Genomic DNA, 14,936 nt, shown 5'->3' on the forward strand with positions numbered 1-14,936 from the left:
TAAATACCTTGGTCTTCCAGGTACTAGTTTGACACTCTAGCCACTATACTACCACAACAGTCCCTCCCCCCCAAAAATAGGTCTGCCTAAATTTGTGTGGGTTATCTAGTGCTCTGTTGTTGGTAGATAGCTTCATCTGGTTTGCTTTTGCATCAGCAAGAACAGCCCTGGAACCTATTTTGATAAGAAGGTGGAATATAAAAATGGCGGCCAAATGGAAAAGAAAAAGAGGGAAGCTGTTCCTGTGTAGAAGAGGGAAATTCTGCCAAATTTATTATTAAAAAACCGGCACAGCGACTCATTGTTTTACTTACTTGTTACGTGCAACACACTGCATATAACTCAGAATTTTGTGGGGCTGTTTCGGTGGGTTGAAAACATTTAATTATATGCAGCAAGATGTCAGGAGGAGCATGAGATCTTAATTGGCGAATGCTGCACTTTGGCTCACTGCTGCAAGTCGTGTTTGTTCCCGTCTTGCTGCAGATTTGATCTCGGACGTATCTGGTGCTGCTGTCATTTAGATCACTGCTAACCTGCTGGGTATAAATGCTAAGTGCCAAGGCAGCCTAGAGCTGTTTGCCTGAGCAGCAGTTTCTCTTGGCTTGGTCTTCTGCTTCTCTACATTCCCCTCCCTCTCTGAACCAGATGTAGTATCCTGCTTCTGCCCCCCTTCATGCAAGGCCCTCCTGCTTCTGATTTCTACCCACATTGCAACAGGACTACATCTTCAACTGCAGGCGTTTGGTTTGACCATGGCTGCATCCTCTTGCTCCCACACTGTTATTCTGTCCTCAGCTCACTTGTAACAGTTAACTCCACCCCCCAGCTGGTTTTCTGCTATTTCTGTTCTTGGCTGCCCATCTTCCCCTCTGCATTGTCCCAGATCTTATTCCACCTCTTCAAAAGCACACCAGTGCAAGTTGAGAAATAGGTACCACTACAATGGGAAGGTAAATGACATTTCCGTGTGCTCTGGCTTCCATCACAGTGTCCCGTTGCGCCAGAAGCGGTTCAGTCATGCTGGCCACATGACCTGCAAAGCTGTGTGTTGACAAACAGCGGTTCCCTTGGCCTGAAAGTGAGATGAGCGCCGTAACCCCATAGTCGCCTTTGACTGGACTTAACCGTCCAGGGGTCCTTTACCTTTTACCTTACCCACCTGGGCTCCAAGCCCTGATCCAGAAAACACACAAACCTGTAGGTAGCAGACACACACTGAGAACCAGCATGGTATACTGCAGGGGTGGGAAGACTTCAAGAAATGAACAAACGGATTGACACCCAGTTAACGATTTTCTTTTGAGAGTTTTCTTGGATACTATACGAGATCGTTGGTTTTAAAAGTTAAATCAATAAGCTTACTGAACTGTAGGATACCTGGCCCTGGGGTTGTGTTTTTACAGGATACATGAAGTCCAAAGGGCTTTTGTTTGTTTGTGCATTTATTTATAACATGCGATATCCCACCCTTTAGCTCCAACTGGTTCATGATAAAAGCATCAAAAGAAGCAATGGGAATACAGTAAACAACGGAGTGAAAAGGGGAAAAAATATATAGCAGCCATACATCAGATAAAAAAAACTAAACAGACGTTGTAAATGAGAAGGCATTTTGCTGAGAAGTTGCAATATTTGGTATGTCTGCTGGGGAAAGGGCTCCGCAAATAGAGCCACCACTGAAAGGGTCCTTTCCCTGGTCATCACACATCTTCCCTAAGAAGGATCTCAGCAGAATCCATGACATTCAAGACACTGGATATAAAGTATCCTAAGGCTACATCCGTAAGACACGGCTACAACTGATATGATCAAAGCATGCCTAAAATGCACAGCAACACTAACAATGTAGAGATGATATTGACAGAGATAGAGTAGATCCACCGTCATGGTGGGTTTCCATTCCTTGGGTGAAAAGCAAGGGGAAAGATTAAAAGGTAACTGACCCTCTGTTGAATTTGATGGACATTGCCCACCACTGCTGCGACTGAGGATCTTTCACAAAGAACAGGTATTCACAACAATAAAGGGTGTTGGGTTTTATTGGTGTGTTTGAATATGTCTTACCTTGTGTTTCATGCGACCTCAGTGGACAAGACAACTTGTGATCTGTCACTGAGTTGGACTGGCTGGTGGGCTGCAAAGTCTTCATTTGGTCTGAATGTCTTAGGACAATCACTGGTGCCGAAGTGTCAGCTGAACCCTATATTTTTTTGGGGGGAGGAAGGGAATGGGAAAGATTGCTTTTAGAAAAAAATACCCAACCACAAATCAATATTTGAGTTCCATTCAAGCAAGAAAACAAAGTGTGTGAATGGATTTGTAAGAATACAGCCTAAACGTCTGGACAGCTTTGTGCAAATGCCCATGGTTATAGATGAGAACCACTTAGGATCTGATCTATCCAGTTTCAGTTCTGCCGTGGCCTCTGGCATTCCACAATATGTTGTTATCATTATTATTTATTTACTATTTTCTTTTATCTTGCCCTTCCCCTCACGAGAACCCGTGATAGTAAAAAACAACAAAGCTGCAGGGTGGAGAAAACAAAACTAAATCACAGTACAAAGTCAGCCTTAAATTACATTCAAATTACATTTCACAAATGCACAGGGGGTTCGAATTGTAAATCATTCGGATTGTGCTCCAAAGTCCTGTCAGACTCAGAACAAACAGATTTCGAGTTGCCATTTGAATAGTTACAATGTGAGGTGGATCTCGGTAGGGAAGGAGTTCCATAGCTGGGATACCACCATGGAGAAAATCTTGTCTCATGTGGTGGGATCCTGCCCCCTCACCACCCTCTGGATTTATACATGAGCACACAGCACCTGTATTTGACTGGATTGAGCCCTGTGTGTTTCCTGGCCAACAGTGTTTTTACACCTGCATCTCCGAATGTTTATTTCTTCCCTGCCACCGGTTCACTCCTGTACCCCGGCACAGAGGCAACTAATAATGGCGTATAGTGTATGCTGATTTTCCTCTCAAAGTTAATTTGTATCTTTAGAAGAAGAGAGGGGGAGAAAGCTATAGGAAGGTATTAATCTGCTTAACATTTCTAAGTACATCATCCAAGGGATTTTGTTTTTTTAATCTTACATATGCTCAGCAGAGTTACTGGCAAAAACGGTACATTTTCTTCATTTCATCCTTTCAACATCAAATGGTAAGCAGCAAAAATTGGATCAGACTTCAAAGACTGTGCTGTGCTCCCAGTCACAGAGCGACTCCTCCATTTCACATATTGAATTCAAGCAGGATATCAAAGTGCTACCAAAGAACCTTAGGTCCTTACTAAAAAAAGAGGCTCTAACATCTGTAGAAAGTGAAGTGCACAGACAAATCACCTCAGGGAGCAGCTAGCATTTATTCTCAGCAGCAGATTTCCAGCCTTTTGATTCCCTTATTCACTGTACCTCCCTGTCTTTCTACAGAACTAAAGTTCTTAGCAAGCAGCCTTTTGTCTCAAAGACTTCAAAACACCACTAACGGTTTCATGTTCTGATGGTTATGCCAAGCAACCGTGAACACACTTCAGAACTGTAGATGCAGGGGTTTCATGCCATTTTAGAGTCTGAGCTTCATAGTACCTTGCTTGTTTGTTTGTTGAGAAAATCCAGCTCTGTAGGAGAACTTACGCTGTTGCTTTGCTGCCTAAAACACAACAAGAAGTTATAATCATTTTCATCATTTTAATACTACTACTACTATTTGTATCTTAATAATTTTTTTGCAAACGTTATCCACATGTGCCTAGCCCATCAATCATGCTTCCTCATTAGGTAAGCAAATTACTGTTTTATTTTACTTTATTTCATTTCATGGCTCACCTACTGTTCATCAAACAAATGACACCAGGATGGGATACACGAAATCAAACTCACAATACAACAATTGCATTATAAATAAAACCTAGTACAGTGGCACCTTGGTTCTAGAACGTAATCCATTCCAGAAGTCCGTTCAACTTCCAAACCAAGGTGCGGCTTCCGATTGGCTGCAGGAGCTTCCAGCACTCAACTAAGCCATTCGAGAACTAAGGTTCCACTGTTTAATTATCAGGGTGTGTATGTATGTGTGTACACACACACACACTTCTGAATTTACTGTTTTAAAATATTAAAAGCTTAATGTATATATCATGATTGTGCATGGAACACATTGTTTAGGGAAGCTTTTAATGTTTAATAGATCATTGTATTTTAATGTCCTGTTGGAAGCCGCCCAGAGTGGCTGGGGAAACCCAGCCAGATGGGCGGGGTATAAATAATAAATTATTATTATTATTATTATTATTATTATTATTATTATTATTATTATTGCTTTAAAATTAATAAAACAACAGGTCTCCTTCAGTAAAAACATTGGTTAGGATCAATAGCCGTGATAGGCAGGGGAATTGCACATGCAGCCAAAACCTTGTTTGCTTATTTGCATGTCTGTGCTGCCTGTAGAAGAGGCAAGCCACTTTTTTAAATTCAATGCACTGTAGCTTCTCTCTTCAGTAGACAACTGCTAGCTCCCAAACAAGAAAACAAGAAACAAAGCTTTAACTAGCGTATGGCATTCTCTCCTCCACACGCTTATCACCTCTTTTGTTACCCTCAACTTGAAATTTTACTGTGTAAAGATTCTCACATGCTGGCAACTTCGCTGAGGAGGTGGGAAATTCTAGGGAGTTGGCTGGAAAATCCCTGGAGACTTATGATGGCATCGTTGCCATCTTTTTTTCATTCATGAATATGCAAGCAGTGTACAGTATATACAAGACAAGCAGGTATTCCTAGAGCAGGGCCCTTAGCCCCCTCTTCCAGTCATTTCAAACTAGTAACTCTCAGCTCTCATCTATTTCTGCCTCTCAGCCCAAAAATCCTCACCCCCCCCAAAAAATAATCTCCCTAGATCGCATTAGTGTCTGATTCCCAACACTGCAGTGTGTTGTCCATTTAGGAAACACCCAAAGCCATTAAAGGAACATTAATATGCGCGTTTGTTTGGTTTTTAAATCAAATTATTAACTTTTGTCAAGCAATTCTTAGGCAAAATGGTAATGACCACAGATCCATTCACAGGAATCTAACAGCCAAATTTATATCAGTATTGACATATGTGCAAATATAGGTAGATAGATTCTCTCCGCAGTCTTTACAACCCTGGACAGCATTGTTTTTTCCCTGGCCGTGCAGCTCCCAAACCACACACACAGACCATAAGTTAATTCACTCTCAACAGTACAATGGTAAATGCCGTCAACAGGTCCTTTGAGAGATTCCCCCCCCCCCGGAGAATTCTCAGAAAGTATAACCTCTGCTGTGCTCTCTTAATCAGGTCTTTGCTGTTTTCTCCCCAGGTCTCAACTCCATTCCCAGAAATCGAAACACCAAGACCTGTTCCACACACTCTCCCTCGATAATAAGTGGCTGAATATTCAATTTACACTTCCTAAAGTCCACAATACAGTGGTACCTCGGTTTATGAACACAATTGGTTCCGGAAGTCTGTTCATAAACTGAAGCGTTCATAAACTGAAGCGAACTTTCCCATTGAAAGTAATGGAAAGTGGATTAATCCATTCCAGACGGGTCCGCGGAGTATTCAACCTGAAGCGTACTTAACTCGAAGCATGGGTGTAATTGGTTCTGGAAGTCTGTTCATAAACTGAAGCGTTCATAAACTGAAGCAAACTTTCCCACTGAAAGTAATGGGAAGTGAATTAATCCGTTCCAGATGGGCCCGCAGCGTTCGCAAACCGAAAATTCGTAAACCGAGGTGTTCATAAACCGAGGTTCCACTGTAATTTCTTTTGTTTTCTTTAAGTTAAGGAGTAAGTTGTTTTTCCTGCACCACTCCCCCAACTGCTCAACTTCCTTCCTATAGGCCACCTCCCCCTCTTCAGCCGTGATTAAACCAACCACTGTTGTATCATCTGCAAACTTAATGGTCTTATTACTGGGGTATTTGGGGCACAGTCAGCTGTATAGAGCGTATATAAAAGCGGGCTCAAAACGCACCCCTGCGGCGTCCCCGTGTCTGGGTGAATTCCCCTCCCAGTGCCATGGGGCATAGTGGTGACTTTCAGGTGGGTGGGTAGGTGGAACCTACAGCACTTTCAGGAGACAGAGGTGAATGAGGGCTTTTCATTAATTTATCTTTTTTCTCCATTGTTACATTTTTACTTTTTTTGCGAGCAATACCTACGGAATTTGGCATCTCATAAACACAAATAAAACCAAGTACTAAATAATAAAAATTAAGGACAAGGGAAAACAGGTTGCCACTGTTGCAAGCAACAACTTGGAAATGTGGCTGGAACGCCCCATGACAGGGCCGGCCCACCCATGAAGCAAACGTGAGACGACTGCCTCAGGCAGCAGAGCCCAATGTCAATCTTTCTCCTCCACCCCATCCCCTGTTCCTAATGTAGATCTTCCCTCACCCCTTCTTCCCTGAAAGGGAGGGGAGCACATTTTGAGACCTGCCTCAGGTGCCAAAATGTCTTGGGCCAGCCTTGCCCCATGAGAATGATAACATGCAATGGTGTAGGGAAAACATGGAGTGGGAAGTAAGTCTGGACTTTTTCCAGGGGCATTTTTTAGGGTGTTCCCCTAGCCCCCCATCACATATCCCAGGGTTAAGTCCTGGTCTTGAAAACAGACGGTGGGAGCTGAACCCAATCACAAATGTAGTCCTGGGAGAAATGAAACAAAACTTGTTGTGTAACAAGAACACAAGTTGTGCTTTCCTGGAAGCCTGGTTTAATTAAGGACAACGATGGAAAGAGCCACAAACCACAAAGAGGCAGTAGTTCCTCTTAAGTACCTATTTCCCAGTGTGTTGGCTTACATAATTTGTGGCTTGTGGCTAAAAGGATTTCACTGCACCTCTGTTTGGCCACTTAATTCGTTAAGGCCTCATCCTGCGGCTGCTGAAGTCAATGGGAACATTCATCACCTACAAATGTACCATGCAGGACAGATTCTTGAAATGAATGGGCCACTTGACTGTGACAGGAGTTAGCTGCTCACATAGATCACACCTATGCCTGTCCTTTCCCCAAAAACATTGCAGCTTCTTTTTTTATTGAGAAAAATATTCCACCATCCATATTTGATATGTGGACTTATTATTTCTTTGACTGTCTTCAGCTGTATTATATCCTTCTGAATGTGGTTCGATCATCTGAATTGTGTACTGCACTGGCAGTGTTGATATGCTACTGTTGTGAAGGGACGCGGGTGGTGCTGTGGTCTAAACCACTGAGTCTCTTGGGCTTGCTGATCAGAAGGTCCGCGGTTCAAATCCCTGCAATGGGGTGAGCTCCCGTTGCTCTGTCCCAGCTCCTGCCAACCTAGCAGTTTGAAAGCACGCCAGTGCAAGTAGATAAATAGGTACCGTTGTGGCGGGAAGATAAACAGCGTTTCCGTGCACTCTGGTTTCTGTCACAAAGTGGTTTAGTCCTGATGGCAACATGACCTGGAAAGCTCCCTGTGGATAAACCATAGCTGCCAAGTTTTCCCTTTTCTCACGAGGAAGCCTATTCAGCATAAGGGAATTTCCCTGAAAAAAAGGGATAACTTGGCAGCTATGGGACAAACGCCGGCACCCTCAGCCTGAAGCGAGATGAGCACTGCATAGCCACCTTTGAGTGGACTTAAATGTCCAGGAGTCCTTTAACTTTTACCTTTTGCTACTGTTGTGTATGATAGTTTTATTCCGAACGACAGTAATTTAATAGTAAAAGGTAAAGGGACCCCTGACCATTAAGTCCAGTCACGGACGACTTTGGGGTTGCGGCGCTCTTCTCGCTTTACTGGCTGAGGGAGCCGGCGTACAGCTTCCGGGTCATGTGGCCAGCATGACTAAGTCGCTTCTGGCAAACCAGAGCAGCGCATGGAAACGCCGTTTACCTTCCCGTCGCTGTGGTACCTATTTATCTACTTGCACTTTGACGTGCTTTCGAACTGCTAGCTTGGCAGGAGAATTTAATAGTAGATATACCAAAAGTCGCATCTGACTTGGAATTTATACATACCATTAGGGCTGGGCGATATCAGCTTTTCAACATTACCAGCTAAACATAGCAATATAGTGATACATTGTGATGTTGAAAAGGAAGGAGCATCATTTCGCCCCAGCCTCGCGAAGTGAAACCAAACCACCACCGTTGCTCCTGCCGCTCCCAGCAACCAGTGTAGGGAGGAAGGAGGCAGCCGGATGAAGCCTCCATCTCACTCTGGCCCTCAAACTGGTCCTGGACAATGTAATCGATACATCGCCCAGGTCTACATGCCATACGTTTAAAGTACATTTAAAGCCCATTTCACTTCCACCCCTAGAATACTGGGGACTGCACTCTGTCCCACATGCAACTACAATTCCTGGCACCCTTAACAAACTAAAGTTCACAGGAATCTTGGGGTGGGTGTGTACTTTAAATGTATGTTCCATTGATTTAAATGGGCCAACTCCCAGCATGACGGACACAACTACAATAAATGTAAAGATAACAGCCTTCCACCACCTGTGACACTCCTGATAACAAAAAAAGTTTAAGATTTTTTTTGTTAAATTTGTTTGTGTTAAATATGTATTCTGTAGTTCACCTCCTTTGTCATGATTTTTTTTGAAATCTTTAAGGGAATGTTCTCCTGTTAATTATGTTGCTTTGACTGTATACTTTATATCTGACTTTCTTCAGTAATGTTTTTCTCTGGATTGTTTTATTGGTGTTTTAATGTGGTGAGATGCGCTTTGTGATTCTTCTTAAAAATATAAAGCTCTATATAAATGAAATGAATAATAATAATAATAATAATCTCAATCAATTCTCTACCGGTGATTATGTGAAGCTTTTATGGAAACTCCGAAAGAACATGAGAAGAATCCTAATGAGTTGAACCAAGAGCTCAACTAGTCCAGCATCCTAATGTCACAACTAGATGCCTATTGCGAAGCAGGCCAGGAGCACAGCAGCCCTTTCCCATTCAACTGGTATTCAGGGAGATACTGCCTCTGATACGGAAAGGAACATCACAGCACTATATTAGGAGTCACTGCTGCTGAAGAAGGGTTTGTTCCAAAATGCACTGGGCCAGGAAAACTTTACTTGTGCACCTAGAAGTCTCTCCTCCCTTTCTCTTCCTGGGGTTGTAGCCTTCCTAGCATAGGAGCCACCCTTGATTTAACAACAACAACAACAACAACAACAACAACAACAACAACAACAACAATTTATACTTTATCCACCTGGCTGGGTTTCAACAGAATATTAAAAACACAGTAAAACATCAGCCATTTAAAACTTCCCTAAACAGGGATGCCTTCAGATGTCTTCTCAAAGTCAGATAGTTGTTTATTTCCTTGACATCTGGTGGGAGGGTGTTCCACAGGGTGGGTGCCACTACCAAGAAGGCCCTCTGCCTGGTTTCCTCTAACTTTGCTTCTCGCAGGGAGGGAACTGCCAGAAGACCCTCAGAGCTGGACCTCAGTGTTCAGGCTGAACGATGGGGGTGGAGACGCTCCTTCAGGTATACTGGGCCGAGGGCATTTAGGGCTTTAAAGGTCAGCACCAACACTTTGAATTTTGCCTGGAAACGTACTGGGAGCCAATGCAGGTCTCTCAGGACTGGTGCTATATGGTCTCGGCAGCCACTCCCAGTCACCAGTCTAGTTGCCGCATTCTGGATTAGTTGTAGTTTCCAGGTCACCTTCAAAGGTATCCCCACGTATAGCGCATTGCAGTAATCCAAGCGAGAGATACAGTAACTAGACCATGCATCACTCTGGTGAGAAAGTCTGCGGGCAGGTAGGGTCTCATCCTGCGTACCAGATGGAGCTGGTAGACAACTGCCATGGGCACAGAATTCACCTGCACCTCCATGGACAGCTGCGAGTCCAAAATGACTTGCAGGAAGCACACCTGGTCCTTCAGGGGCACAGTTACCCCCCATCTTGCATTACATTTGGGAAAATTGCTTGCAAAACGTGTTTATTAGTCAAAGCTGCATACAAGAATGTGTCTCTTGGGGGAAATCTCCACTAAAATGCTGATGATTTTTTAAAAGAGGGTTCCCCCCCAATCTTTCTTCTTTTTAAATTGGAAATTGCCGCAGAAATGCAAAGAATTGAATTTAAGATTGGAAAAATGAGAAACCGAAAGAAACCAAAATGGGCAGATCCATCTCTTGGACCAGGCATCCCCAAACTGCGGCCCTCCAGATGTGTTTGCCTACAACTCCCACGATCCCTAGCTAACAGAACCAGTGGTCGGGGAAGATGGGAATTGTAGTCCAAAACATCTGGAGGGCCGAAGTTTGGGGATGCCTGTCTTGGACCCTCAAAATGTAAACTGAAGTGGTGGTTCAGGGGACTGCAGGGGAAAGAGGCCTTTGGAATAAATATAATAACTTACTCAAAAAAAATGTTTATGTTTATTGTGTGTTTTTGATTTATGCTGTGAACCATCCTGCGCTGGGAAAAAGGTGAAATATGAATCAAACAATCTATCCAATTTCCATAGTGGTTCGTGTTGGTTCTTGACCTTGGGTTTATAAAACAATGTCCAAAATCTAGAGTCAAGGACTGCACTCCTGTGTGTGCTTTCTTAGAAGCAATCCCCAGTAAAGTCTGCGGAACTAAGTAAACACCCATAGGTTTGGGGTGCACAATTTTTATAATTCTCACCAGCATCTCGTTTCTGTGGACATATTTGCTAATATAAATACAAAAAAAAAATCAACCGATGAATCATTTTAATTGGCGTTACTGTGTTGCTACCAGAAACATTGTACAATCTACATTGGATTTTTTTAAAAATATAAAACAAACAAACTCCATCAATCCTTTCAACTTTGTCAATGCAAAAATAAAATGCAAGTGTCGTTGCTCCCTTTGATCTGGTGTGGGAAAGGTTTTGCATGTGTTGAATGTATCATGTTCTTTTGAGGCACCCATTAGATCTTGACAGGTACAGTGAGTTTTATTGTCAGACTCTGTTTAGAGATATTGTCGGATGAGGCGAAATGATAAATGGTGCCATCACGTGAATGTAAATCATCTGCTTCCCTTTTCAAAATGCCACTCAGACAAAAACTGAACCACAGAAGAGAGTCTTCTCTTGTGACTCCAGACTGCATATCAAGTGAGCGATTCAGCAACAGGCAAATTCAGCTAAAAAGTGAGGATTTCTCCTCAGAGTCACTGCAGGAGGAGATACCAAGCCTCTCCCCCAACCCCAAAATTTTTAGTATGGGCGACACTTCATCCCCCTGACCAAAACTCTGAGGGTAATCCTAAGGGAAAGAGAAATCTGGAAGGCAACTGAAGCAGATTTTTTTTTTGTAGTGATAGGTGACTTCAACTATTCTAGGTAATGGCCTACTTTATAGAAGATGGTATTCTGTTTGAAGAGCTGGTGATTGACTCCTCTGTTTGAAAGGTTGTGGTGTCTGGATCAAATCTGATTTAAAGATAAGGAATCCTAAGAAGGGAGAGTAGGGGCCTTGACGTTACCTATCAACATTTAACACCGGACAGTCTTCCCTGCTAGGATGAGATGTACTTCTATTTAAATTATAGTAATCATTTCTAAATTTGCATCTTACATGTAAAGTAGCACATGTAAACCTTGTCTTCTTTGGGGGTAATACTTTGTTTTTGTTTTTGGGAATGCCTGATTGGCTACTACTCACACAAGCTAGAGAAATGGTTGCAACAAAGAGAGGCAATTTCAAGATTCAGTTAATGTGTTAAAGAAGGAAGTGCATTGAGTTGGCTAAATTTAATCATACATGTTGCTCAAGATTTGAGAAATACGCACTTATAAACAGATCCATGTAGATAGCCACAAATAAATGGAAATATCTTTCATAACAGCTTTAATACTACATCTGAAAAGAGCAAAAAGCACTCCCAAGTAATGTAGTTTTGAGTTGTTTCCCATTAAGAATTTTTCTTTTTTCTTTAAAAAGGCTAAACAAAAGCAACATACTCTGTGTACAGTGGAATTGAGCCAAAGATTTTGCCTGTGTTTACAGATACACGGAGCTCACTTTGTGTTCTGCAAAGCAAAGCTGTGTGAGGCTTTGCCCAATTTGAGCTCTCCATATTTCCTTTGCAAATATTGGTCATTACAAGTGTTTTTGACAGTGGAGCTTCCTAGAACACATCTCTCTCTCCCCCCATGACAGTTTTCCATTGCACAGTGCCAGCAGTTTATTCTTCCTCTCATTTCACTACAAGTCTTGAATATGGTTTTCACAAAAACATAACCATATTTTGACATTCCTCTTGGTAGCCTGCTGGCAGCTTTCAGATGTGCTTGGATAATCAAGCAACTCATTCCTCAATATAAGAAGCATTTAGCAAAACATAAAAAACCAGAATATTATATAGGTTGTGAACTTTCAGAAAAATAATCTTTGAATGATTGATTATCTGTTTCAGGGATTCCTGTGAAAATTGGATAGCCCAGACATTGATATAATCTTTAAAACATCAGTTCCCTCCAGCACTTCGTAATACCACCCAATGTTTCTGCTTGACTTTATATTATCTGCTGTGTTTGTCTCTCTTTTATGTTATATTGGCAGAGCTTTTTTATGCCAGAACTTACCAAAACTGAGTTCCGGCACCTCCAAGGTGGGTGCCGTTGTCATTCTAAGAGAACAAGAGAGGCGTTCATTGTGGGTTCTGGCACGTCTTTTTCTAGAAAAATAGTGCTGTATATTGGCTTTTTTTAAATTAAGAGTTATTGTATTGTATAGTTGGTTTTAATCATTGGAATCATTGGAATCATTTTACCCTCAGTAAAACACTAGAAGGGCGGGATATAAATTCTCTCTCCCTCTCCCTCTCCCCCCCCTCTCTCTTACACACACACACACACACACACACACACACACACACACACACAATAATAATTGATTTCTCAGTTTTGCCATTGATTATAGCCAAGACCAGTTTACATTATCCTAAAGGCTGCCCTGTTTAGGGAAGTTTTTAATCTGTGATATTTTAATGTATTTTTGTATTTGTTGGAAGCCACCCAGAGTGGCCGGGGAAACCCAGCCAGATGGGCGGGGTATAAATAATAACAATTAATAATAATAATAAAGCAGGGGTCAGCAACCTTTTTCAGCCATGGGCCAGTGCACCGTCCCTCAGACCATTTGGTGGGCCAGACTATATTTTGTTGAAAAAAATCAACAAATTCCCCACAAATAATCCAGAGATGCATTTCAAATAAAAGCACACATTCTACTCATCTAAAAACACCAGGCAGACCCCACAAATAACCCAAAGATGCATTTTAAATAAAAGTACACATTCTACTCATGTAAAAACACGCTGATTCCTGGACTGTCCGTGGGCCGGATTGAGAAGGCGATTGGGCCGCATCCGGCCCACGGGCTTTAGGTTGCCTACCCCTGTCCCAAAGTTTCAAGGCAAATTAGCAATTTATCATTAGCAATGACCACAGGCTTTTTGAAGCCCCACTGTCCAGCTACAGGTTGCGATGGGCTATCAGCCCACTGATTGCTGAACCTCACCTTGAGCATTTACTTGCTAGTCCTGGATGTATCCTGAACGACACACAGAATTGAATTTTGGACTAACACTACAGCAACCCTGCATCCATGGGACCACATGGACATACCAAAAGCAACTAAATTAAACACTGAAATATTATTTTTCATCATCCTTCCTGTTTCCTTTGTGACTCAACAGCCATATGGTTAGCAGCAGCAGCCACATGTGGAGGGGTGGGACTTTTATTGGGCCAAACAAAACTAGAAAATGGGCGTAGATCTTAATTTCCCATGGAACGAAGGCTCTTCTTCTGTGAAAAAATGTCGCGATTCTTATCTGAATCCAATGGTCATTAAGGCATGTGTCCAGCACTCTACAGAACCAATCTTTCAAAATTCATTGAACACAAGCTGAAGGTGAGCATTATAAGCCACAATTGGCATCTTAACATGATACATACTGCACGATACAGCTGCATACAAGATTGATTGGGATGACCCCCCAGAAAGGTGTCGATTCATGATGAATATACTTGCAAATATACATGCATAGGATCAAGCTGCAGCTTAAAAGCCCACAAATACATGTGATAAGCATGCAATTTTGTGTTTTTCAAACATGACGAAACAGAATACCGTATTTTCCCGTGTATTGGATGCCCCCATTTATAAGACGCCCCCTATTTTTGGAGACTCCAAATCAGGGGAGATTTCCCTTACTTGTTGAGCTTTTTTTGGGGAGGATTGCCCAGAGTTGTTGAGCATTTCCTTAGGGGGGGGGGACGACACTTTCTTTTAGGGAGAATTGTCGACGGAAATCGCTCACCCGCAGGACCAACACTGCCAGCTGCGCGCATCTAACAAGCCACCTATCCCTCACCGGCAGAATCAGCCAATCGCTAGCACACATACAGCAGCGACAACCAATCAACTACAGCCTTTCCGCAGCCACCAAAAACACAAACAATAGCTGCTGACAATCTCTGATTCATGGCAGCAAAAAATCCAATATCCCCCCCCCAACACTACCCATGTATAAGACGCCCCTCTTTAACTTTATTTTACAATTTAAAAAAGCTTGTCTTATACAGTGTTTCTCAACCACTGTTCCGCGGCACACTAGTGTGCCGCGAGATGTTGCCTGGTGTGCCGTGGGAGAATTACTTTATATATAGTCAATATAGGCACAGAGTTAATTTTTTTAACATTTTCTAATGGTGGTGTGCCTCGTGATTTTTTTCATGAAACAAGTGTGCCTTTGCCCAAAAAAGGTTGAGAAACACTGGTCTAATACACGGAAAAATACAGTAAGTCCAGAATAATACAGTAAGTCCAGAAGTCCAGAAGTCCAATATTCATTTCTTAGAAGCTCTGAAAAGGAGATTTTTCTACTAGTGTATGGAG

The 14,936-nt window shown here is 42.4% G+C and overlaps 1 protein-coding gene across 1 annotated transcript in view; it reads right to left on the reverse strand.

Moving 5' to 3' along the window:
- Window positions 1–14,936, reverse strand: part of MYO3B (myosin IIIB) — a 253,454-nt gene that overhangs the window by 36,945 nt on the left and 201,573 nt on the right. The window contains exons 31-32 of the mRNA XM_060281215.1: window positions 3,594–3,657; window positions 2,068–2,203 (exon numbers count right to left, since the gene is read on the reverse strand). Coding sequence (XP_060137198.1) covers window positions 2,068–2,203; window positions 3,594–3,657 — 200 coding nt within the window. The remainder of the gene's footprint in view (window positions 1–2,067; window positions 2,204–3,593; window positions 3,658–14,936) is intronic.

This window comes from Zootoca vivipara, chromosome 1 (genome assembly GCF_963506605.1).
Source record: "Zootoca vivipara chromosome 1, rZooViv1.1, whole genome shotgun sequence".
NCBI lineage: Eukaryota > Metazoa > Chordata > Lepidosauria > Squamata > Lacertidae > Zootoca > Zootoca vivipara.